We start from the raw sequence: 23,574 nt of genomic DNA on the forward strand, positions 1-23,574 counted from the left end.
TGGCACATTTACTATTAGTAATGATCATGATTGCTTTTAAGTGCTTACTATATACCAGCCACTGCCTAAACAATTTCCATTCAATATTATATTTAATTCTCATAACAGCTCTGTAAAATATACATAATCCTAGTTTTAATTGAGTTGATAAGAATTAGCTAGCATACGTAACTCACCCACTCACACAGCCAGTAAATAGCAGGATGAGAATTTTAATCCAGTAAGTCTAGAGTCTGGCTTCTTATCATTGCAACGCTCTATCTTTACAATTTATTTTACTTCTTCCCCATTGTGGGCCACTTAGTGTTTCCAGTTTTTCACTATTAGAACCTATCTTCTTTCTGTTGAACAGTCTATATAACACACTCTCTCATCATTTCTGATTATTTTTAAAAAATAGATTCTTAGACAGGGAATTAGAAGACCAAATGATGAATATGCCTGAGGTTCTCAACACAGATATTTGAATTGTTCTTTCTAGAGGTTATACCAATTTACATTCGCATTATCACTGTATCAGAGAGGGGATCTCACTACACTCTTGACAGCACATGCATCATATTATAATATTTGCCAATTGATGGTTAAGTAGTCCTAAGTAGTGCAGATTTTGAAAACTCTTGAATATTTTATTCTCTTTCTTAGTTTCTATGATGGAATTATTAGTTCTGTAGAGCAGTGTCACTAGAAATCTTTATTAAATGGGAAGCCACATAATCATCTTTCAGGAAAACCAGTCGTTTACTTCAAGCATCATTTTATCCTCTGTAAAATGTGGATATTACACCTACCTCGCCTACCACATGGGATTACTTTAAGACTCAAATGAGGCAATGTATGTGCAAGTCCTTTGAATTTGGGAAGAAGCACACACACATAGCTACTGAGGAATCCTTGCATTTACTAACTAGTATATGTCCAGTACTCTGCTGGGCAGTTTACATCCATTATTTTATTTGATCCCCACAAGCCATTAATTGTTTTATTTACGTTCATTTATATTGTTGGAAGTATTATTAGCTCCATTTCACAGAAGAAGATAACTATGACCTTACAACCCAACTAGCAAATGAAAGGCCATCAGTCATGGGGGGATTAGTTCAAGGACTTGGTTTTCTCCTAAGACATCACTGAGATCTACCACATGGATTTTAGAATATTTTCTTAGCTCTTTCATAATGTGGCCTCATGCTAGATATTTCCCCAGCAAAGGAAAGGTTAATGATCCTCATTCTCTTCTCTCATATACCTTCATCTGTTCCCTAGACTCAAGATCTGTTTACAATTGAGGAAATCAAAACATCATGGATTGAATATTTTTTTAATCTTGAATCCAAACGCCCACTTATAAAACTTTTTCTATGATCCTAAGTTCTGAACAACTAACTTAGAATTAAAAGTTATAACAGGCAGAAGCCCTGGAGATCATCTAGTCCGATCGCCATCTTAAAATATGAATCTTTCTCTATGGTACTTGATGTGGACTTGCAGCCTTTGCTTGAACACTTCATGAACAATAATTTTCCAGTGTTATGATGAGGTAGGCTCTAGCTGTTAGAAAGCCATTGGTTATAATGATATAGAAGTTCATCCCTATAACTGCGATGTAATGATTATGTTTCTGTAGCCAAACACATTGCTAATATATTCTCTAACATCACTTCAAGCATTTGAAAATTGCTGTTTTCTCCTTTTCCAGCCTAAATATTCTATTATCTAAAGCATTCTTCGTATGACCTAATTTCTAATTCCCATATCCCTTGATCAATATTCTTAAGTTTGAAAAACTCCTACCAAGATATGGCCACTAAAAGACTATTCAAAATGGAGTGCCCATTTAAGGGGACAGCAGGATTCCTCCTTCCATTGACCTGTCATCATAGTCTATTAATACAACTAAGAACGTTGTAATATATTAAACAGATGTATCATGCTATTGATTCATCATCAGGTACCATATTTAACCAATCAAAACCTTGAGGACCTTGTAGTGTCCTTTGAACTTCTCTTGAATCAGGGCTCTCAGCCAGTCTAGTCCATGTTGAATTGGTATGGTTTATTGGTGGAGAACCCTGCTGGTCCCCAGTGATCCCCTTTCTTTTCTAATTGCCCATAATATCTTTGTTTTACAGTGAATCTCAAGCATTTCCTTCTGTGGTTTCTAAAGATCACTTTTTTCCTTTTTTTTTTCCTTGAAAATAAAGATGCTTGCCCATCTAGGACTGGAGATTTTAATTCATTTAGGTTTTCTTATAAACTGCTGTCCTCATTTCAGTTTTCATTTGATCTCAGCAGTATATGTTTTAACTTTTCCAAAACAGAGAATTCCACTTACTAGACAAGACAAAAAACAAAAGATAAGTTGAGTAGCAGTCCTATGGGTTGATGTAGAAAGACTCACAGAACATTAGAGGTAGAAGAGACCTTAAAGATTCTGACTCTTCATTTCCATATGAGGAAAGGAATTACTAGAACTTACAGTATGGCCTAAGGTTTTACATGTTATAGATAGATGGCACTAAAACCCAGAAGTCTGAATTCTAACTGCTATCTCTCCTTCTCTCGCACGTTGTAATTATTTATAAGTATGTGGTCAAAATTATTTTAAAACTTTCCATCTCTATTGAGTTGCATTGTATTTTAGAGTTTCAAGTCATGGAACTATACATATCTTCTCTTTTAATTTAATTTCTCTTATTTTTTATGTATTTCATGAAGAGGAGTGTCTGTTTTTCAAAAGGTTATTAAAAGTTAAACATTTGACAATTTATCTTATAACAAATACTTATTAAAAACTTATTACTAAATGCAAAGTGAATAAGATACATCAATGCTACCAAGAGAGGGAGAGGGAAAAGAGAGAGAGAGAGAGAGAGATCTGAGAAAGCAGATAGATGTTAACATAAATCACACTATAAGCAAATATGTGTGGAGGTCAGTCAAGATAAGTGCTGAGTGTGGGCAGCAAACAGAACCCACAGATTGAAAATTGGAAGTATGGCAGGAGATACCACTAAACTCCATCTAAACAAACAAAATGGTGAATGGTACCTAGAAGTGTGTGGAAACAGATTCTTCAATTGCAAATTTTAATATGTCACCACACTCTATACTTAAAATCTTTCCATTGAAACAATATAAAATAATGATAACATACTTACGGCATTAGGTTAAGTAGGGGAAACATTTTTTTAAGCAGAAGCATTTATTGAAGAATTAAGACTTACAAGTTAGTTCCTGAAGTGGGAACTGCCTGTGTATGAGTTCCCTATTTGTTTTGGCACATTTGACAGGAATGATCTCCTGTTCTCCGGACTCTTCATTTTTTTCTTTTCACCATCACACCCCTCCCACCATCAACTTGCGACATGAGGACGATTACTATACTCCAGGGCAATTTAAGAGTATCTTGAGAAATCCCTGCCCTGTGAAATGGATTATGTCAATCCTACAATTAATGCATGTCAGAACATCATAGGTCAGAGAGCATTTTATACATATTATCTCATTTGATAGTGTGGTAGCATCTTCTCTTTATATTTCTCTCTAATTCTTTAGCCCATTTAGAGCTGAATGATGCATTTTCAAATTATTGTTTTTGTCGATGTTTCTCATGGAGGATGGTAAAAGGTCAGAGTAAATAAGAGTCTGGACTTCTGGCATTACAGATATTTGTTAAGATGTAACGAATTCTCTGGAAGTGTATGCAGTGTTTATACCAAGTCTTTCTAATCAGCCTGGGTGGATTCGTATACAAGAAGCAAACTGCATTTTTAAACTTGAATTTTATTAGAAAGCTGAACTTAGAGCCTCAAAGTTTAAAATATGAACTCCAAGAAGAGCAATGCAAGTAGCCATAAAAGGTCCTTGTGCTGTTAAGGGCTTTTGGGGAGTTGGAGGAAAGAAGTGAGCAGAGAAGAAAGAGAGAATGGACCAAAAGAAAACTATTTCTCCAGCAGCTTTAATGCTATGCCTAAAAGCTAAGTACAGTCCAGGATGAAGGGTAAATCGATGGGATACTGATAGGTATTTAAAGGGGAAACCCACATTTTCTGTCCTGCAAACAATCTTTATTCAGGCATTCATGTGTAAATGTTACTGCAAATGCCCAACACTTACCAAAAGAGCACATGCAGGAAGTTAACATAATTCAGTTTCCCAATAAACAGCTTGAGTAGGGATTTTATATTTCAGAATATTAAAGTCAGTGCTGCAAAAAGTATCTTCCACTTAGCATTTATCCATACAGAAGAGCATCATAGACACCCAACTTCTCAAATGTGATTTTAGCCCACATTTGTTACGGAGGTTATTGACTTATAAAAGAAGAAAATGATGCAATTTTTATGATCATTTGTCATGCGGTGCTTTCAAGAGCAAAGATGCCAGTTGTGATAAAATGCAATGTAAATCTCGACTCTGTACCAATCTAAATCCAAGGAAGGCTTATTCACCAGTCATATGCTATCCCGAAGCCAATAACTCATTTCCAAGTGTCAGCCAACAACCAGCAGTTGGAAATAGCCACTGCTTTATTCTGACCTGAAATTAAATGAGTGACAGTGTGAGGGTGAAAAAGTTCGCTCTGTTGCTAATCGCCTGCACTATCCACTTGCCTAAACACGGCTTTGGGAAGCATGGCTTCCTCCAGGATCCTCTCCAACCAGGCCACTGCTCAAACCAACAGGGGCACCACCACGTTTAGACTACCCACCCAGTCCTGTCTGCGCATAACTTGTCACTAGCAAGCAGAGACAAATGGGAAGCAAGCGCAGTGTCCAGTTTCATATCACATTTTCCCCCTTATATACTTGTACTTTAAAGAGTCCCCACAAGGTGGCAGGGTTGTAACATGTTGAGATTGATGAGCCTCTACTGAGACTTTTTAAAAATTATTATTATTGTTGCTTTAACACATTTCAGAGATCAGTGTTTCAAAATAATGTAGGTAGAGCATCACGTCCGTGAGGATGATGCCTCCCCTCAAGCTCACATTAGCTTAGAGGAGGAAGATTCATCTTTAAAGTTCCTTAAAATTAGATGACCCTTCTTCCTGCCCCTCTTTCTTAGCCTAGATTTCTGTGGGAAGCAGGGTTGAAATTTTCTTTAATGACAAGATAATTTAATTCTTCTGCAAACTGTGAGACACTTTCTGTCCATCTCACATGATCCCCTTTAAAATTTTAGAGGGAAAAAAAGACTCTTGAGAGGTAGAGTGAGCAGCAGTACCCCTCACCCCCTACTCCAACCCCGCCCCCAAGGGCCTAAGGGAGGAGGAAAGGGCGGCACAGCAGGCAAACCACAAGGAACATGCCGTCCCTGGTTTCCGATTTACCCAAGGGGGAAGTGATACAAAGCAGACGTCCGGTCCCATCTCCCTTTAGCCAAGTGAGAGGAGAAATCTAGACTTGCACCAAAAACATTACCAGATTAGAGGTTGGAGAATTTTCTTCCCTTTTAAATCCTAAAATAGATCCTATAAACCTTCTAACACTGTCACTTCTCAGTCCTCTTCCAACTGCCAATTTTATAAAGGCAAGTGATAGAAGTGTTATTAAAGCAACATCCATAATATCCATTCTGTAGCAAATCGATAGTAAACATCAATCTGGATGTCCTTAAGGAACAATGAATTTAGCATAACAGCTTTATACTTTGAGGTTACCTGGTAGGGTGGTCTGTTTGTGATGTCACTCTCTTCTATAACATTGGCCAATCTGAGAATATTGCTTTATTAGCTACTGTTTCTGCCTGCTTCCCAAGATCTCCCTGGAGGCACGCTTCTTTCTAAATTTCAGGTGTCATGTACAAAGTCCTTGTCCTTTTCTGGTCAAAGGATTTCCTAAAATTATGTAAGCAGGGCCTTTTTCATCTAGAAGATCTGACAGTGTGTGACAGAGAACTGCTGCTTAGCTCAGCACCAGTGTTGGAAATACCTGTCCAGTCTATCAGTAGGCAAGGTTATCATGGAGTTCAAGTCACAATACCCACACATATAAAGACAAAAGCTCTCCACAACAAACATCAGCTACCAATATAATATCTAATCTTTACAAGTGCCACTTTGGTAGTTTAAAAACTTACATTAGGAAAGTTATTTATGTAGTAACTAGATAAGTGACCACAGTGGTAACAATGGGGAAATAACATGCTGATGGTTTTCTTTTAGGTTACACATTATTGTTCCTTAATTCATCAGTATCCATTGACCTTTTCAATCCCTCAGTTTTCAGAGCTGAGTGTTTAGAGATGTTTTAGCCAAATTCTGCCCCTGATGGACTCACAGCAAGTAGGATTCTCTTAGAGATTTCTGAGGAGGACTGCAGGCTACTTAATGTTTGTTGCGATGGTCCTCTGTACAGAAAACATCATCAGAGGTTGAAAAATGGTCCCAATTCTATTAATAGCATCATTGAAGGCTGAGATATTAAGCTACCAAAGGTGCAGAAACAAACGGGTTTTTTTTTTGTAGCCAGCGTAATAACAAAGGTGCCACATGTTGATTCCAAGAGGGGCCATTCAGCTGTGTGAATAAATAGCATTCTTCTCTTCTACCCACTGGGTTTTTGCATATCTGTGTGAATTTCAGCAACAGTCTGCTCTTTGTAACTGACCATCTCCTGGAAAGCAAGAGAGAAGTACTACTTCCATGAAGACCAATTTTACAGCCTTTCAAAACACTTAAAGCCTTTTACCTGCTGTGGCAGAGTGCTCCATTTGACTAAGTTCAAGAGAAAAGAGAGCAAGGCTTTTCCTCATCAAGTAAAAATTTCCTATGTGCTGATGAGTCATCTCTGAGGTACACTGTTTGGAGAGAACATTTTGCATCAAAAGGCTGCCTTGGGCTGTTTGAGAACCTGTGCAGAGTCAGCACTTACTGGAGCAGTGGCCCATCTAGAGCCATTAAGTGCAGATCTTAAAAACAGATGTGTTGCAGGTTATTTATTTTCTCATGTACTGCACGTTCTAAGACTTTCTCTAAGCAGCTTGTACATTGAGCTATTTTGTGAAAATAGAGAATTGAGAAAGGAATTGTGGCTTGGTAATTTGAGGAGCTTTGATTATCTATTGAGCTGAGGGTTACAGTAGCCAAAGCAGCCAAGACTTGCTATATAATTTGCAGGGCCCTGAGCAAAATGAAAATGCAGGGCCTCTTGTTCAAAAATTATTAAGATTTTCAAGACGGTGACATCAGAGCCTTAACCCCAGAGACTACACAGGTAGCAAGCCTCTGAAGCTAACCCTGCTCCAAGCTCTCCCTCATAAGCACCCCGGGAAGTTGTTCTTTGAACAGTGGCAGTTAAAATGGTGTATTGTGAGTTACATTTTTTAAAATGTGCTGGGTTGCCTAGCAACTGTCTAAGGACCTGAATGGGCTGACTTGCAAGTTTAGATACACCATCTTGAAAGTCTAAATTCATGGAAAACTTCCAGTAGACTGATAATTTTCAAGAAATAGTTATATGCTGGGAGATAGAAATGGGGAGGGCAAGAAGGAACACATTTTTTTACCCTTATAACCCAGTGGATAGCTTGTCATTTTCCCTGTTCGATCTTCTAAGAATAAAACTCTTCATACGTGAAGTAAAAGTGAAAAGAAAATTCTAGTTTTGTCAGAAACTTAAAAAAATATTTTTTCTTGAAGGATAATGAAAACATAAATTACTCAATGAATATTTTGAGCACATTCATTTGGCAATTCAGGGGCACAATATAAGAAAACCGATTCACTGACATGAACATATAATAGTAAGTACCTACTACATGGTAGAATATAGATATGAATAAGAGAAAGATTTTATTCTTAAGGAATTTAAGATTATGTGAGTACATTAAACTAAAATATAAGAAACAATTAGACAGCAGCATCGTGTTTTTAAACAATGGAGCCCGTAATCTTTCTTTCTCTCCTTGGTGTTTTACAGGGTCCTTGTGCTGCAGAATCAGAACCTGCTTTTTTGATAGGGAGCAAGCAGTTTGGGCTCTCAAAAAACAGTCACATTGCAATTGCATTTGATGACACCAAAGTTAAAAACCGGTATGTATTATTCTGAGCTATTAGTCAAGAACTGACAAATAGAAGTACCAGCATTTGCATTTATTCAAGTTTAATCAACTACATTTATTAATAAATAAGCCGAGCTTTTTTTTAACTCACTGAGTACCATAAAGAATAGAGTCATTTGTCTGTGCCAGAGGATCCCAGTGTGGGAGATCAGCAGACCTGGAAAGTCATCATCTTGAGAAAGATTTAACTGTCCCTTCTGAAAATTCACCCATGATCAGAGGTCATTCTGTCTGAAAATGAGAATGCTCTTATTCTTCTGTTTTACTTCGCATGCTTTTATTTCACAGCCTCACAATAGAATTTGACGTGCGAACTGAAGCTGAATCGGGCCTGCTTTTCTACATGGCTCGGATCAATCATGCTGATTTTGCTACAGTTCAGCTGAAAAATGGATTTCCCTACTTCAGTTATGACTTGGGAAGTGGTGACACCAACACCATGATCCCCACCAAAATCAATGATGGCCAGTGGCATCAGGTAATAGTCCCTAGGATGTTGGCAGTGCTCTATACGATGGGTACTTGGTGGCAGCCATCCGCATTCCCCTGGTGCCAGTACTATTTTGCCAAAGCAGACACTGACCTGGTGCTATTGGAAATGTGGCCAAGGCTAAAAATAAAACGAGTACCATATACAACTGCCAATCTTGGAAATGTGATCAGACCTGGGTAGGTTTGTATTTGACTACTTACATGCTTCAACGTGGTACTGTGAGATTCCATTATTGCTATACAGCTTCTCAAACATCTGTCCACAAATGAGGTCCAGGTAGTTGAAGATGAAGTGTTAATCATAAAACTCTATGAATTCATTTTAAAAGAATATTTATTCTAAGATTATAGTTTGCTACTATTATGGTGCTGCAATGGCCTCTTTTTTATGAAACTATATTTGACAAACTTAAAACCCGGCAATGCTCAGATGGGCCTTAAGTCTTACCCTCCCATTCCACTCCATACTGGTCTGTGAAAACCAAGTCTGGGAATCTTTTGTATCATGTTTGAGGGGCTCTAGAGTGTCATTTTCACCAATAGTCACTTGGAACAACTTTTAAAATGTTGGCCTTACACCCAGAAAATGGTACTTTTATGGGCACAGAAGGCTCATTTGCCAGTTTACTGTCCTCTTTGGCATGACTGCAAGTAGATAATATACTGCCTGATTAAAATGAAAACTCGGAGTTTGTTTCTGCACCTGTGATAGCCTATTAAGTAAAGCTTCCCTAGGTAGACCAATAAAATGTTTAATTTTTAGAGTATGATATTATTAGATGTTGTATTTTATATATTAATACACTTGGATTTGTTAAATGCCCATTTAACATTTTATGTGATTAGGACATTATATAGAAAGCCAAAGAACCTAAAAATATATAATAAAAATTCAGTGTCAACCAATTTATTTTGGAAATAAAAAATGGAATCTTCATATTTGCACTGATCTTTATAAAGGTGTTCTCATTAAGGTTTATTCTCATTTCTGGCTAATAGAATAATAAATATGACACTTGAGAAGAAGATATTGTTGGGCCGCAGTGAGTCTAGGATTAAGAAAGTAAGTTTAAATACTATAAGCAGCCAAATTAAGGAAGGATTTTATTTTTGAAGGTTTATAAAAATTAGTTCCCAAACCAAAATAAATAAGTGAAAAAAAAAAAGTCTTAAATTATTCTAATCCTGATGTAGATTCATTTTAAAGCCATCATTACACTCCAGCATTTCACAGGGTTACACACTCCTTTTCCTAAATTTAGACTCGAAGTTTTTACACTCAAGCCAGTCTTCGCACCCCTCATTTCAATCCCAGAAGATAATTCACTCCACTGCTGCAATTTCAGCATCAGTCAGCTTTCCATCTTCCTCCCTGACTTTGTGCTAATCAGCTGCTGCAGAAACAGCAGAGCAGCCCTGATGTGCTGCCCTTCCTTCAACTCTCCATGAGAAGTGCCTGTTAGGGAGAGGGATGTACCATATCTGAAATCGTGTTGGGGAGACCAGACTTTGCTCAATCAAACTAATGCACTTTTAAAAATGGATGCGAATTTTGCAGCCCACTTAATCATGATGGGGCTCTCAATTCTTTAAAACATGCTCACTTGGCAATCTGTAGAAGAGTCTTCAATCTAAAACTCACCCAGGAAGAGTTTGTACTCTTTTAGAGATGGCAGTAATGGAAAAAAACAGAATTTGAGTATTCTGTAAAATCTGTTTAATTTCACTTATATTATGGGCTTAGCATATACTAGGCACTCAAGAAGTTATTTTGCTTTTCCTAAGGAATATCCTAAAAGTTCTTATGCCTTATATTCTGCATATTTAAAATTTATCCATGATTGGTATTCTTCTTTTTGTAGATTAAGATTATGCGAATTAAGCAAGAAGGAATTCTTTATGTAGATGGTGCCTCCAACAGAACCATCAGTCCCAAGAAAGCTGACATCCTGGATGTTGTAGGAATGTTGTATGTTGGTGGACTGCCCATCAACTACACCACCCGAAGAATTGGTCCAGTAAGTTTCTAATTTGATTTTGGAGGTCTAAATAACTGGCTGAGTCATATGGGTATTTTGAATTATTAAGTTGCATTGACCTATGATCACTTATAATTGGATAGAAAATCATCTTTTCTGAGAAGTGACAGATGATTTTTCTAGACAGATTTGACTAAGAGAAGCAATATCATAGAACAGAGTATGGACACTTCAGCCAGACACCCTTGGTTTGAATACCTACTTAATTATTGACTTTCTGTGTGATCTTAAGCAAGTTGCCTAATCTTTCTTTGACAAAGTTCCCTATTTTGTAAAATAGGGTAATAACAATACCAAACAAGCAAAGTTGCTGTAAAGATTAAATGAGGTAATATATTTAACATGCTTGGAAGAGTAGCAAGCATATAGAAAGCACTGGAAAACAAGGAAGATGATAATAATGGTTTTGATAGTATTGTTTCAGAACCAGAGATTTGGCAAATATTGAGAGATGTCTTAACAATTTTGTAAATGAATATGCACAAAATAATTCTTTGTCAGACCACGTGCCCTGGTTTGCTTTCAAAGCATTTTAAGAAGCACAGGATTTGTATTTTTAGAGAACACACTACATACAAGTGTGACATATTTCTATACTCAAATCAGAACACATGATAATATAGAGTTATTCTTCATGAAAGACAATTGTTAATCATAGCTGTAATTCTCAGCATTTGGTTCCTCTTATGAATGATTAGTATTACTTTCCTTTCATAGATATTGGATAGGTTACCTAGGCCTATCAAAATGAGAGTCTCTAAATTGAGAGAGGCAAAGTGATTAACTTTCACTCCTAAAACCGGATGAAATATAATGGAGCAGAGTGTGATCGATTTATTTTGATAGTTCCTAAACTTTGAATGTTTCATGCAAACTTTCAAATTTTATGTGTATGTGCATTTTCTTAGCAAAAGGTCCACTGCTTTCATTAGATTTTCATAAGGTAGAAACACTGAACCAAACCTAATTATCTTTTCAAATAAAACTGGAACATAGATTATAACAAAATGTGTATATAGTAAGGTTAAAAAAAACTATGAATAGAAACATAAGAGACTAATTAAAAGTTATGATATCCATATGCATTCACAACTCTGGACCATATTTCAAATATCAGAACAATCATATTCCAGGCTAAATACATCCTAATCAAGAAGCACAACACAGGATTCTTGGCACCCAGGCTGTGAAGCCTGGGGTAATCATGCAGATCCAAGCAGTTTGGGGATATTTTAACACAAATTGCCAATGATTACGAGCTTAGAGCACCCTACAGATGACTGCACTCCACATAAAGGCAAAGTTCTGCTAAAACTTGATATGTGTGTCTTCTGACCGGAATCATAGGTGACCTACAGCATTGATGGCTGTATCAGGAACCTTCAGATGGCAGAGGCCTCTGTCGATCTTGAACAGCCAACCTCCAGCTTCCATGTTGGGACATGTTTTGCAACTGCTCAGAAAGGAACATATTTTGATGGAACAGGTTTTGCCAAAGCAGGTGAGGCACTTCCATTTCCTTCCTGTTGAATATTAACTAGGTACAACTTGCTTGTGTGGAAAAATGAAAGTCCCTGGGATCCTAAACTAGTATCTTTTATTTAAACCAGAAATAAAAATATACAGAAGTAATTTTTAAAATGCCTCTTAAAGATTAATGTATCTGATTCTGACAAGATCTAATAGAAGAAATAAAGTAAAAGACTATTTGGAGAGTTTATTTAACCTCCTTCCCTGGAAATCAATAACAGCAAAATAAATGTAATTCTATAGAAGGTTCATATGTTTATACTACAGAATTTATCTATTCTCCATTTTTCCCCGTCTTCCTTTCTGCAGATGAGATAACGTTTTTCTTTATTTCTCTCTTCGATTCCTTACAAGGCTCCATTGCTTGATCTCCCCCTCACACACACAATGCACACACACTGGTGCCCATTTCTTGGTCATGGTAATGATGACTGACACCTTTTCCTGACTTTCTTTAAGAATCTGCCTTTCCAATGAACATTTCCAGTGTAGGATCACTGATAGGATATTAAGTATATAATTTAGGAAAAAAATATATGAAATAACTTCTATATAATAACAAAAAAACTGACATTAACATACTTTTAGATAGAGTTTCCAGTCCCATGGTTACCATAGACACAGGTATCTGTTAGAAAAATAATTAATGGGTACATAATATGTAGATGTCATTATAAGCAACAAAAGTAAACAAGATGCTGTTTCTTCCTTCAAAAATATACTATCCCTAAGATATATAGGGATATACCTTAGGGATTCAACAGAATTCTGAATAAACTTCAAAGTTTTGGATTTTACTTATTAAAAAATAGAATATCAATAGGTAAGATTCTGTATGCTCAGAAATCACAAGAAAGCCAGTAAAAATGAATAAAAACTATAAGACATGAGAGCAAAGTTCTGTGAATATTTAGAAAAAAGATTAATTTTGGTTGAGGAAATCGGGAAAGGTTTTATGGAGAAATTGACATTTGAATGAGAATTTAAAAGATATGTCGAACACTCATATGCCTACGTTGTCAGAGATAGAAGAGCAGGGCTTTCTAGCAAAGAGCATAGGTGGAAAGTTCACATATGCAGAAGCGGAAACAGGAAAACACAGGATATGTTAAATATTGCAACATTGGGGATTGAGGTGAACCCCAAATTTTATGTGCTATGAAAGTCCAAAGCCTTCCCTAAGATTTCTGCAAATTCAGAGATGGCTAGCATTCTCTTTGTCAAATTTGACAGCAAGCTTCAGCTTTGGTTTCTGCTGTTAAACTGACTTGTCATCCTACCAGGCTCTTCTGGTTGTAGATCAAACTGGTCCAGAAACAGCCACTTTCCCAGTTTTCAATAATTCCTGACATTCCCTCAACACACAGTGTAATATAATCTGTTTAAGACTTGGATGGTCAGAGGAGGTTATGCCACTGGAAGACATACAACTTCAATTTAAACCTTTGACACTTTTGTCCTTAAAAGCTTTCCAGCCACCCAATTACTGTGGTTTTAATGTCGTCCTTACTACTTTCGTCCTCAGCTGAGTGGTTGTTGTTCCTCTCTTATTCTTATTGTTCCCTTTAAGAAACAGAAACAAAGTCTTCTCAGCTTTTTCTAACATTTACTCTTAAAATATGCTCTAAACCCGCCTTAGCCCATCCAAACCCATCAAGGTTCTTAGCATAAAAAGTCTTTTGCATAACAGGTGCCATTCTTCATCGAATACAGTTGTAGTTACGCACATTTATTTCTTGCCTAAAATAGAAAACATGGAGAAACTTTCCATGAGTTCTTCTCTAATATTCCATGCAGATGATATGGTCTAGTCTGTTCTTAATGAATTATTTTGTTTCTACGAGGCATGTCTTAAATACTTGCTAAAAGATTAAATAAACCAATGGATCAAATATGGAAAATTATAGAGAAAGACTTAACTGGATGAAATAAAGTCTATTTACGTCCCAGAATTGACATTTGAAATGAGAATTTGTACTTGAAATTTCTTTCCTTATTAATAAAATATTTGGGATCTTTTGAGCCCTTTCGGATCATTGTGCTAGCATAAAGTGGCCCATTAAAATTTTATGAATAATCACTGAAATGCTTGACGTAATCCAACAGCAAGACTTCTAACATAATCATACCTGGATGTGCAATTCTTTGAGTCAGTCTCAGAGTGTGTTCATTCATTCCTTTATTCAACAGATATGTATTAAACCTCCACTATGTGCCAGATATTTTGATAGGCATGAGATGGTCAGCAATATAGACAAAGTCATTGCCCTCACAGAACTTACATTCTAGGAGGGAAGGCAGCCAAGAAAATAAGCAATAATTATAAAGTGTGTCATATAATATAATAATGGAAGTGTAGGCCATAAGAAAGTCTGTAACTTAGTTATTATAATTGACTAACTTCTAAATTGAAATCTAGTAAAACCATTACTTCATAAAAATTTGAATTAATAATCTCTAAACTCTCATCTACTTTTTTTTAATCTTCATATTACAGTTGGTGGGTTCAAAGTGGGATTGGACCTTCTTGTAGAATTTGAATTCCGCACAACTAGAGCCACTGGAGTTCTTCTGGGAATCAGCAGCCAAAAAATGGATGGACTCGGTATTGAAATGATTGACGAAAAGGTGAGCGTCAGCTGTCTAAATATGTCTGATCTCTTTGTGATATTGTTGCTCATATGTAGAAACTCTTTTGAAGCTTTGCTGTATTCTTTTCTAGGAGAAAGCTAGATTGAATCTTTTCATCCTTCTGAATTACCTCAATTTATATGTGTTTTTAACACACTTATTCTATAGACTAGTATAAACTTTAAATGTGCTAATACTACAGTAAACTGATTGTGTTGATGAATAATGGACCAAATAGTTTTAGATCTCAAGCTCTTATAGTGTTACTAAAAGTACACTGTAGTTCTCCTCTTAATGAATACATAGTCTATGAATCTCTTGATTCCAGTGGGGGAAAAATGGAGGGGTCTTATACTGTCTAAAATCATCCTTTGCCTCTTATAATAACAGGTAGCTAGCTGACATATCGGCTTCTCAATTTTTATTTAAAAGCATCCAAATACCATTTCAAAAAAGAGAAAATTTATAAGAAATTTATGTGAATATATTTTGTCAACTTGCTTAAAATAGATAATCTAATTCTAAACACTCTTTAGTCTCTGGCTGCCTGTGAACAGCCACCTGAGGTAGGATGATCTGTTTGTATTTACTTTGTACTATAGGGAGCAGGTAAAAAACAAAAGAAAGACAAAGCAAAAAAATTTCACAAATTTTCTTTCTGGCTATTAAATAGGAATCATACTGCACCTCTGTTCATATTTCTGCTCATAGGCCATTGTTGCCTCCCAAGAAGAAACACCACATAGTGACCTAAAATATGCTTTCCTTTGCCTCCTTCTCCCTCCTCTCAGTATTCAAACCAGCATCAAAGGCAATAAAGCAAAAAGATCCAGGAGCACAGAGGCAAAAAGGGAACAAATAAGCAACACTTGATAGTTTTGCCAGATTTTCAAAACACACTTTCCCTACATCCTGTAGGAATAAGCTCTATTTCATCACCTGTTTATAACCACAGCTACTATCAACTTGTCAGTGTGTCAAATTCCTTTACAATGTATGTGGATTTCTCACCAAACTAATTTTATATGCAAAATCCTGTTATTTCAAACTCTTCCCGACATAGGAAAATCTTAACTAATATGTACATCAGCGTATAGTTTACAAACTTTTCACCTATTTATTTGTACTTTTAGTCTTCTTTTTAAAACCCCTATTTCTTTTCTTTTACCTTGTCAAATGTGTTGCCAGATTGACTGTTTTTAATGTTTCAATATGTTTCTTTTCTTCATCAGCTTCAAAAGAATTCTGTCATCTCAAATTTCAAGGACTGTTCTATGTTACTGAAAACAGATTTTTCTTATTTAGACAAGAACTTCCAACCTAAGTTCTTCATTGTTAAGAATTTAACTGGCCTTCTGGTTCAGAGTCTTTGACACCTGTGACATGAAGCCTGCCCCCAAAAAAGTAATTTATGTAACTCTCAATCCTGTATATAAAATGGAATCCATAAAGGAAAAAAAAAATACATACAATTAAAACATCAAAAACTTAAATTAAAAAAAAAAATGTTTCAAAATGAATTTGTAAGCCACATTAATGGATCACTCCAAATAACATCTTTTAAGAAAATTTTATTAGGTTCACTAAGAACTCACACACTCTGAAAAGATCTGTGGTGGATTTTTCCCTGTTTACACTAGATCCTTTTTTTTTCGGCTGGTCTCATATTTCACTTTTCCTAAAAGAATTATCGCTAAACTCACACATCTTGCCTATTATTCCCAACAATGCCCAAAAAGAAGAAACATAATTTGTGACTTCTGGCCATTAAATTTGTTTTAATTTCCGTCAAGATTTTTTTTAGATTTTTTTAATGTGCCCCAGTTATGTCCATTCCAACCTAGACCAGCTGATATCTTTCCTACGAACTTGACAATTTTTACCATGTGAACCATCATGATACCCTTCCAATGAAACCATCTGTGACTGTTCAATTTCCTACTTTTTAGATTATGTTTCATGTGGACAATGGTGCCGGCCGATTCACTGCTGTCTACAATGCCAGGATTCCAGGGCATCTGTGCGATGGACGGTGGCATAAAGTCACGGCCAATAAGATCAAACACCGCATTGAGCTGACAGTGGATGGGAACCAGGTGGAAGCCCAGAGCCCAAACCCAGCATCAACATCAGCTGACACAAATGACCCTGTATTTGTTGGAGGTTTCCCAGGTGAGCATTGTCTACCCCAGCAATAATTTCTTCTCTCTGTTAGGTTCAAGATTTTTAAAACATTTATATTTCTATACATATATCCAAGAACGTATGCTTAAGTATACTTGCTTTTCAGCTTTCAAATCTGTTCTCGTAAATAACACCTTACCTGAAATTTCCAGTGTATAAAATGAGCATATTACTTATATAAGCCACATGAGACTGAACTTTTCACGATAGCCCCCCAAAGTTTCATTTGTGGGGCGATGGAGGATAGAGGAAATGAATTTGGCTTATAAAAGATATGAGGCATTTAACAGCAATCGGCGCTAGAGTTGGTATTCTTTCTGATTTTTTAAAAATTAATATCCCAGAGGAATCATAAAATATTATGGAACTTATTTCCTCAAGTTCTGGAAATCATTGGGTTAAATGTAGCTAATTTCCCCCTCAGGTTATTTTAGAATTTATATTTATATTACAAAGAAACTCAAGCAATAAATCTGCATTCAAAAATCTCTCTCTAGCCCATTAAAAATAGCATGCAAACCGCAGAGTTACCTAAAGTACCTATAAACAAGAGCGCCCAACTTGATGAGAAATAAGCCAAGTGCCTCTTAATAAGTACTATAATAACACAGACTCCTGGAATGGTCTTTCAGCATTTTGGCAAGAAAAACTTTTGTCCTCATCTATTGTAAAGCTCCTCTGCTTAAGAACCCAAGCAGAATGTCTATTCGGTAGTGGTGGACTGAGGAAAAGACACAGGAGAAATAGAGAACAATGCAGAGCTCTTTCCAAAGCTGCTTCTGTTTTAATGAGTGGGTTTTAACAAGACCTACTTCTGCTTCAATCAGGATAAACTCCAAGATATTATAAAGGAGATAATGTATTTCTCCACTCACGGTCTGTGAAATGAGATTCTAGTTAGCACCTAGTAGGTCTGCCTGGAGAAGCGAGTCTCTCCTCTGATAAGAGAAAGATTTTGCATGAGTTTTCAAACAACTTACCCCTTTGAGATTTATCTTTATGATGTAATAAAGGAATAAAGGAATAAAGTCACCCCCGAAAGCCCATGTCTTAATTCAGTAAAGTATTTGATCAATTGCTTTGTTTCATTAAATTAAATGTAATAATTTTAAGTCACAATTGAAAATGTTCATTCCAACCAGATTGTTTGATGTCTTAAAATGTATGTTTCTAAGTTTCATAATACATTATAAAAAAGTTGATTATTTCTCTGTAAGTCTAACTGTCAGTAAAGCTAAGAACCAAATCACTGACTTTGCATAAAATAGCCTTTCGGTATAATCTCAAACCAATAGCTGACTTTGAAACATGCTCTTACACATAGCAGCTGCATTTCAAAACTGAGCCCTCTTTGCTCCGCTTTACAGATGGCCTCAACCAGTTTGGCCTGACAACCAACATTCCGTTCAGAGGCTGCATTCGGTCTCTGAGGCTCACCAAAGGCACGGGCAAACCACTGGAAGTTCATTTTGCCAAAGCCCTGGAACTAAGGGGAGTTCAACCTGTATCATGCCCAGCCAAATAACAAAAATGAGTTTAACCTCAAGAAGGGTTCTTCGAAACAAGTATATCAAGTGAAACAAATATATTTTACCTGTGTATGTTATTAAAACTAGCTTGTGCATATATATTGAATTCTTTCTGTATTCAGATGGTGCTAATTCAGATCTCAGACTGAATTTAATTCAAGTTCTTTCTCAAGTCCATGAATATTAAACTGACTATTTCATTCTAAACAACTGCTTGTTTTGTGTGATTTTAAGGGTAAAAGGCAACTGACCATGAATTGTTGAATTTGCAACATGCCCTAGAGTCTTCTCAAGAAGAGCCCAGATGTAATTTGTGAAGGCAACTTTTTTTTTTTTCCACTAACTCCTATAATACTTTTATCATCCTTTTCCATGTATGTCAGCTTTGGCTTACTTTTCAGGTCACTGAAAACAACAGTGGACTTGGCATGTTTGATTGGGAGGAAATCCGCTTCCATGCTCCCTATGTTTGTGAAAGCATTAACAAATCATTTCTCTGATCCAGGTTCATTAAAAGAGAGTTGAACTAGCCGTAAGAGTGAATACCTTTTTATGCTGAAGGTAGAGAATATAGATCAGATTCAGACCAGAGAGCTTAATTACTTGATTTTCTTGTTTGATAATGATTTATAGGCTTTGGGTAGATACCAGAACCAAGCTCCAGAATGACAATTAAGCAAATATTTGATACTGCAGTATTGAGGTTTCAGGCTCTAAGTTTTCAGCGAATATAACAATCTATACTTGGGTGGAGAGAAATAATGCTGAAGTGAACTTTTTACTTCCCAGAAAAGAGTAAACCAGAAACTTAAAAAGTGTACATCATTGAGACTTTTTGAGTTGTAATTTGACCTAAAAAAAATTCATTTCCTAAAAAATTTCTCTGTTTTGTGCTCATTTTACCCACTATTTCAATCGTCTTCAAAGGAGTCTATGAGAAGACTGGCCTTGATTTTATTCATTGCCTTAAGAAGGAAACATTTCATTTGCTATCTTCAGTAGGAATAGTTGTAGTCCACTAAAGCAGAACATTTAAAAGAACAGAATTCCTTCACAACGGTAATTTTACAAAAGAAAAATAATCCTCTCTGACAATGTTATCCACAGGAGGAAGGAAGATGCTGTTTCTAGTCGAGGAGATGGCTAACACACTGTTACCATTTTTTCATTGGCCAGTTTGATACAATTTTTCTATACAATGTCATTCTAAAGCAAGCAATTCTCAACCATGGCTTCATTTGGAAATTACCTGGAAGGTTTTAAAAAAACTGGTGCCTATTCCGGCGATTCTGATTTGGTCTAAGACATAGACTGGGCATGATGATTTTTAAAAAGCTTCCTAGGCAATTCTAAATGCCAACAGGGATGAGAACCTCATTCTAATGAGAAAAATTATTCACTATACCAATAATGAGTTGTAGTCATTTGAGAATCCTGCTGTTAACTTTGTCTTGACCATTTCACTCACACAACACATGCGCGCACACACACACACACACATATAATATTGAATTTAGTCAATGCCTTTTGGCCATAATTTAAGCAATAAAACTCTTTGAAAAGCAATGTGTTTTGAAAGTAAAAACATTACTTCTGCAATGAACAATGGCATGACTTTGGGGCTTATTCTGGATAATGAGTGGATAAACAGTAATAAAGATGCTAAATTAAAAGCTAATGCCTTTATTTCCTGAATTCTGAACAAAACGATACATAACAAATTCAAAAGCAAGGGTGCTTAACTGGCACTCCTATCAGAGTCAGACCCTGCTGAAGTTAGTTTATAGGTAAGTGCCTTAAATTGGTAGAGTTAAAAGAGCCTTTGAGATCAATAAATACAGTGGTTCTCAACTTCTCAAACCTAGCTAGACATTAAAATTGTCTTAGATACTTAAAATAAAGAAACTAGAATAAAATCTTAAATCTGGTTATCACTCTAGACCTTAAAATATAATCTCTGGGTAGGGCTCTGTCATTGGCATTTTCTAATGTGTGATGAAGGCTAAGAACTCCTGGGTTTCTATTTCCTCCATACTTTATGGGGAATAACTGGAAGGAACCCAGGGGAATTTGATGGTTTGCTCGAAGTCTCACATTAGTTACATTTCCAAGTAGTCTTAAGAAAGTCCGTCTGGACCCGAACAGAATTCGCTGTATCAGGTATTGGCTAAATTTGTCCCATACAAACCCATACTCTGAGTGGCTCATGAATTTGTATGAATAAAGCTTGTTCAAATTCTAAGATGAGAAATAAGGAAATTTTATGAAAGATAAAAGTTTTTCTAGCATATTTTAAGTTAATTTTCTACCTCAAAAAAATAGATTCTTATCCTAAAACAAGATAAAATGTTTCTTTCACCCATCCTTATCCCCTCAATGATTTCATCTCCTGCCACCTACAGCAATCATAAAGAATGCAGAATACATTTCATTTATTTTCCAAACACCCACTCCTACTAGGTTGACAGCCTTCTTCTTTAAAAGAAGGTGCTTTGCACTTTAGAAGAAAAACATTTATGAGGAGAGTTTTATTGAAGTTACCATGGTGAACACCGCTGACAAAGGAAAATAAGGAATAGAGCAGATTTCAGCTCCGAATCACCAGAACACTGCCACACACTTAAAGCTTCAATTAATGATTTTAAAAATCATATCTATTTTCTTCTTTTTTTTCTTAAGCCTATTGTCCCCAACTACACTTCTAGATTTTCTGCTTAACAACAGAGGAAAAGACTTTGACAAATTGACAAGCTTTTGATTTTATGTGGAATATTTCCTGAATTATTTTGTATAGAAAATTAATTTCTGTGATTAACATGAAAACAAAACACAGTAATTTTTGTAAGCACAGAGTATATCTTCTTTTCCACTACCACTTGCTAAGGACGTGGCTTATTGCAAATGCAACTTTTATCTCTGTTTTTCAATGTCTTTTAATCTCTTGAATCAAGAGATACAGACATATGTACTATATTCATTTGCTTGACTGAGATTAGTAGATACCTGAGACCCCAGGGGCATCTGAAGGGGAGGGATGCCACAACCTGGGCCTTGAATTCCATTATTTTAAAATCTTGACACACGGCGTGGTGGCTCAGACTCGCTCTTTGGAATTTGTGCCCATTACCTAAGTGAACATGATATTCGTGCCAATTAGTAAAGTGACGGTATTATAGCATGAATTATGTTCCTCAAAAATGCATGCGTTGACCCCCCATCCCTACCCTGGCACCTCAGAATGTGACTGTATTTGGAGATAGGAACAGTAAAGAGGTAATTAAGGTAAAATGAAGTCGTATGGGTGGGATGTAATCCAACACTATTGATGTCCTTATAAAAAGAGATTAGAACACAGGCATAGAGAAAAGACCCTGTGAAGACTCACAGAGAAGACGGCCATCTACAAGACAAGGAGAGAGGCCTCTAGAAACAAACGACACTGCTGACATCTTGAACTCAGACTTCTAGCTTCCAGAATTGAAAGAAATGTAAATGAATGAAAAAAATGAGATAAAAAAGTAAAATAATTTTCACAACATACTTAAATATGTGCTTGGGGATATTAGGAATAGCTACATAGCAATTATAAATCAAAGAAACTCAATAACACCACTGACTGAACTTTTCAGTAGAATGGATTTTCTGGAAAGCTGATTTGTATATTCATGTTTAGAGAACAACTCATTTACCTTAGACAGACCAAAGTCCTGCTTTATTGGGAAAAACTGACTCCCTGGAGCTCAGCCCTTTTGCAGGTACATACTTAATGACCTAAGAGGTGGTGACAGTGGAGGTAGTAAGAAATAATTTGATGCTGACATAGTTTGAAGGTAGATTAGTGTTTCTTAAAGTATTGCCTATGGAATGTGAAAAAATAAGGTACTGATAACTTCTGATCATCTAAAAAGATAGAGTAGCCAATATTCCAGAATAAAGGATGGAGGTGGATTAGCCTTTTATGGAAAGGAAAACCAGGAGTTGCTTAGTTGTAGGCATGCTGAATTTAAACTGGTCATTAGATATCTAAGTGTACTGTACCACAGGCAGTCTGAAATTCAGGAAAGAGTTCTGAACTATAAATATAAATATGGGAGTCATCAGAATGTTGATATTATTTATAGCCACAAGATTGGATGAGATCACTAAGGGAGTGAGCGTAGATAAAGGACTGTGAACACTCCAGCATCAAAAGTATTAAGAGTGCAGGTGTTAGAAAAATTATTCAGAATTTGAAAATAGCCAAAAAAAAAAAAATTTTTTTTGGTGTTCTTTCAGTGCAGTACTGAGCCTGACTTTCTATTGACTAGGCTATTTTACAACTCTCTAAGATCAAAGGTATTGTGTAGATTTTTGTTTAGTAGAGATGTAAATAATTTATGTTTGGTGATAGAGCTAATCCCAAAGGTAGCAGTTTTGTATCTAACTGAGAAATTTTATCCTAATATTCTTCTCCTGTGTGTGTGTGTGGAAGTGTGCTGTGTGTGTGTGTGTGTGTGTGTGTGACTTCTCAAATGTTCTTTAGACCAGCTTTAACATTTTATTGGTTCCTTCATTAGTTAATAAATTAAATAAAATCTTTGAAATGTGTTCACATTATATGTACCTGAGAGTCAATATTTAACCTTTTAAAAACTGTACTTTATCCAGAAAGAAGGGGAGAAGGAGGAACCAGCTGAATTTTCCCAGCTTAATTCAAAACTAAAATCCAGGTCACACAATTTGTCCATGTATGATTGTTTGGTTGTTTTTTCAATTTTCTAATCATATGTTTCCATTGTTACATTTCTTGTGAGGCAAATATTACTTTAGAAAATTAAAATAATGTTGGGGGAAAAAAAACTTAAGAAAAGAATTATAGCTTTTATTTCCCTGTTTTTTTTAAAAAAAATACTCTCTCCTGATAGTTCACAAACACACACACACACACACACACACCCCTAATCTTACCTATCTGGTAATATTGAAGCCAAGAACAGATTATTTGTGGCCAAACACACTACTGATTTTTATATTACTTTATAATAAACTTTTGACACTCAAACTCTTGAATAGTAACACATAACCATAAGAACATAGGTAGAATTTTAAAATCATTTTGTTAC

General features: G+C 35.9%; 1 protein-coding gene across 1 annotated transcript in view; it reads left to right on the forward strand.

The window, feature by feature from the left end:
• The window catches only part of LAMA2 (laminin subunit alpha 2), a 239,010-nt gene extending 220,331 nt beyond the window's left edge, over window positions 1-18,679 (forward strand). Inside the window, exons 48-54 of the mRNA XM_039849938.1 lie at window positions 7,926-8,038; window positions 8,356-8,545; window positions 10,422-10,577; window positions 11,946-12,099; window positions 14,626-14,756; window positions 16,709-16,931; window positions 18,311-18,679. Of these exons, the coding sequence (XP_039705872.1) occupies window positions 7,926-8,038; window positions 8,356-8,545; window positions 10,422-10,577; window positions 11,946-12,099; window positions 14,626-14,756; window positions 16,709-16,931; window positions 18,311-18,468 (1,125 nt within the window). The 3' untranslated portion in view covers window positions 18,469-18,679. The remainder of the gene's footprint in view (window positions 1-7,925; window positions 8,039-8,355; window positions 8,546-10,421; window positions 10,578-11,945; window positions 12,100-14,625; window positions 14,757-16,708; window positions 16,932-18,310) is intronic.
• The last annotated feature ends 4,895 nt before the right edge of the window (window positions 18,680-23,574 follow it).

The sequence above is a fragment of the Pteropus medius genome, unplaced genomic scaffold (genome assembly GCF_902729225.1).
Source record: "Pteropus medius unplaced genomic scaffold, Ma_sr-lr_union100, whole genome shotgun sequence".
Classification (NCBI taxonomy): Eukaryota; Metazoa; Chordata; class Mammalia; order Chiroptera; family Pteropodidae; genus Pteropus; species Pteropus medius.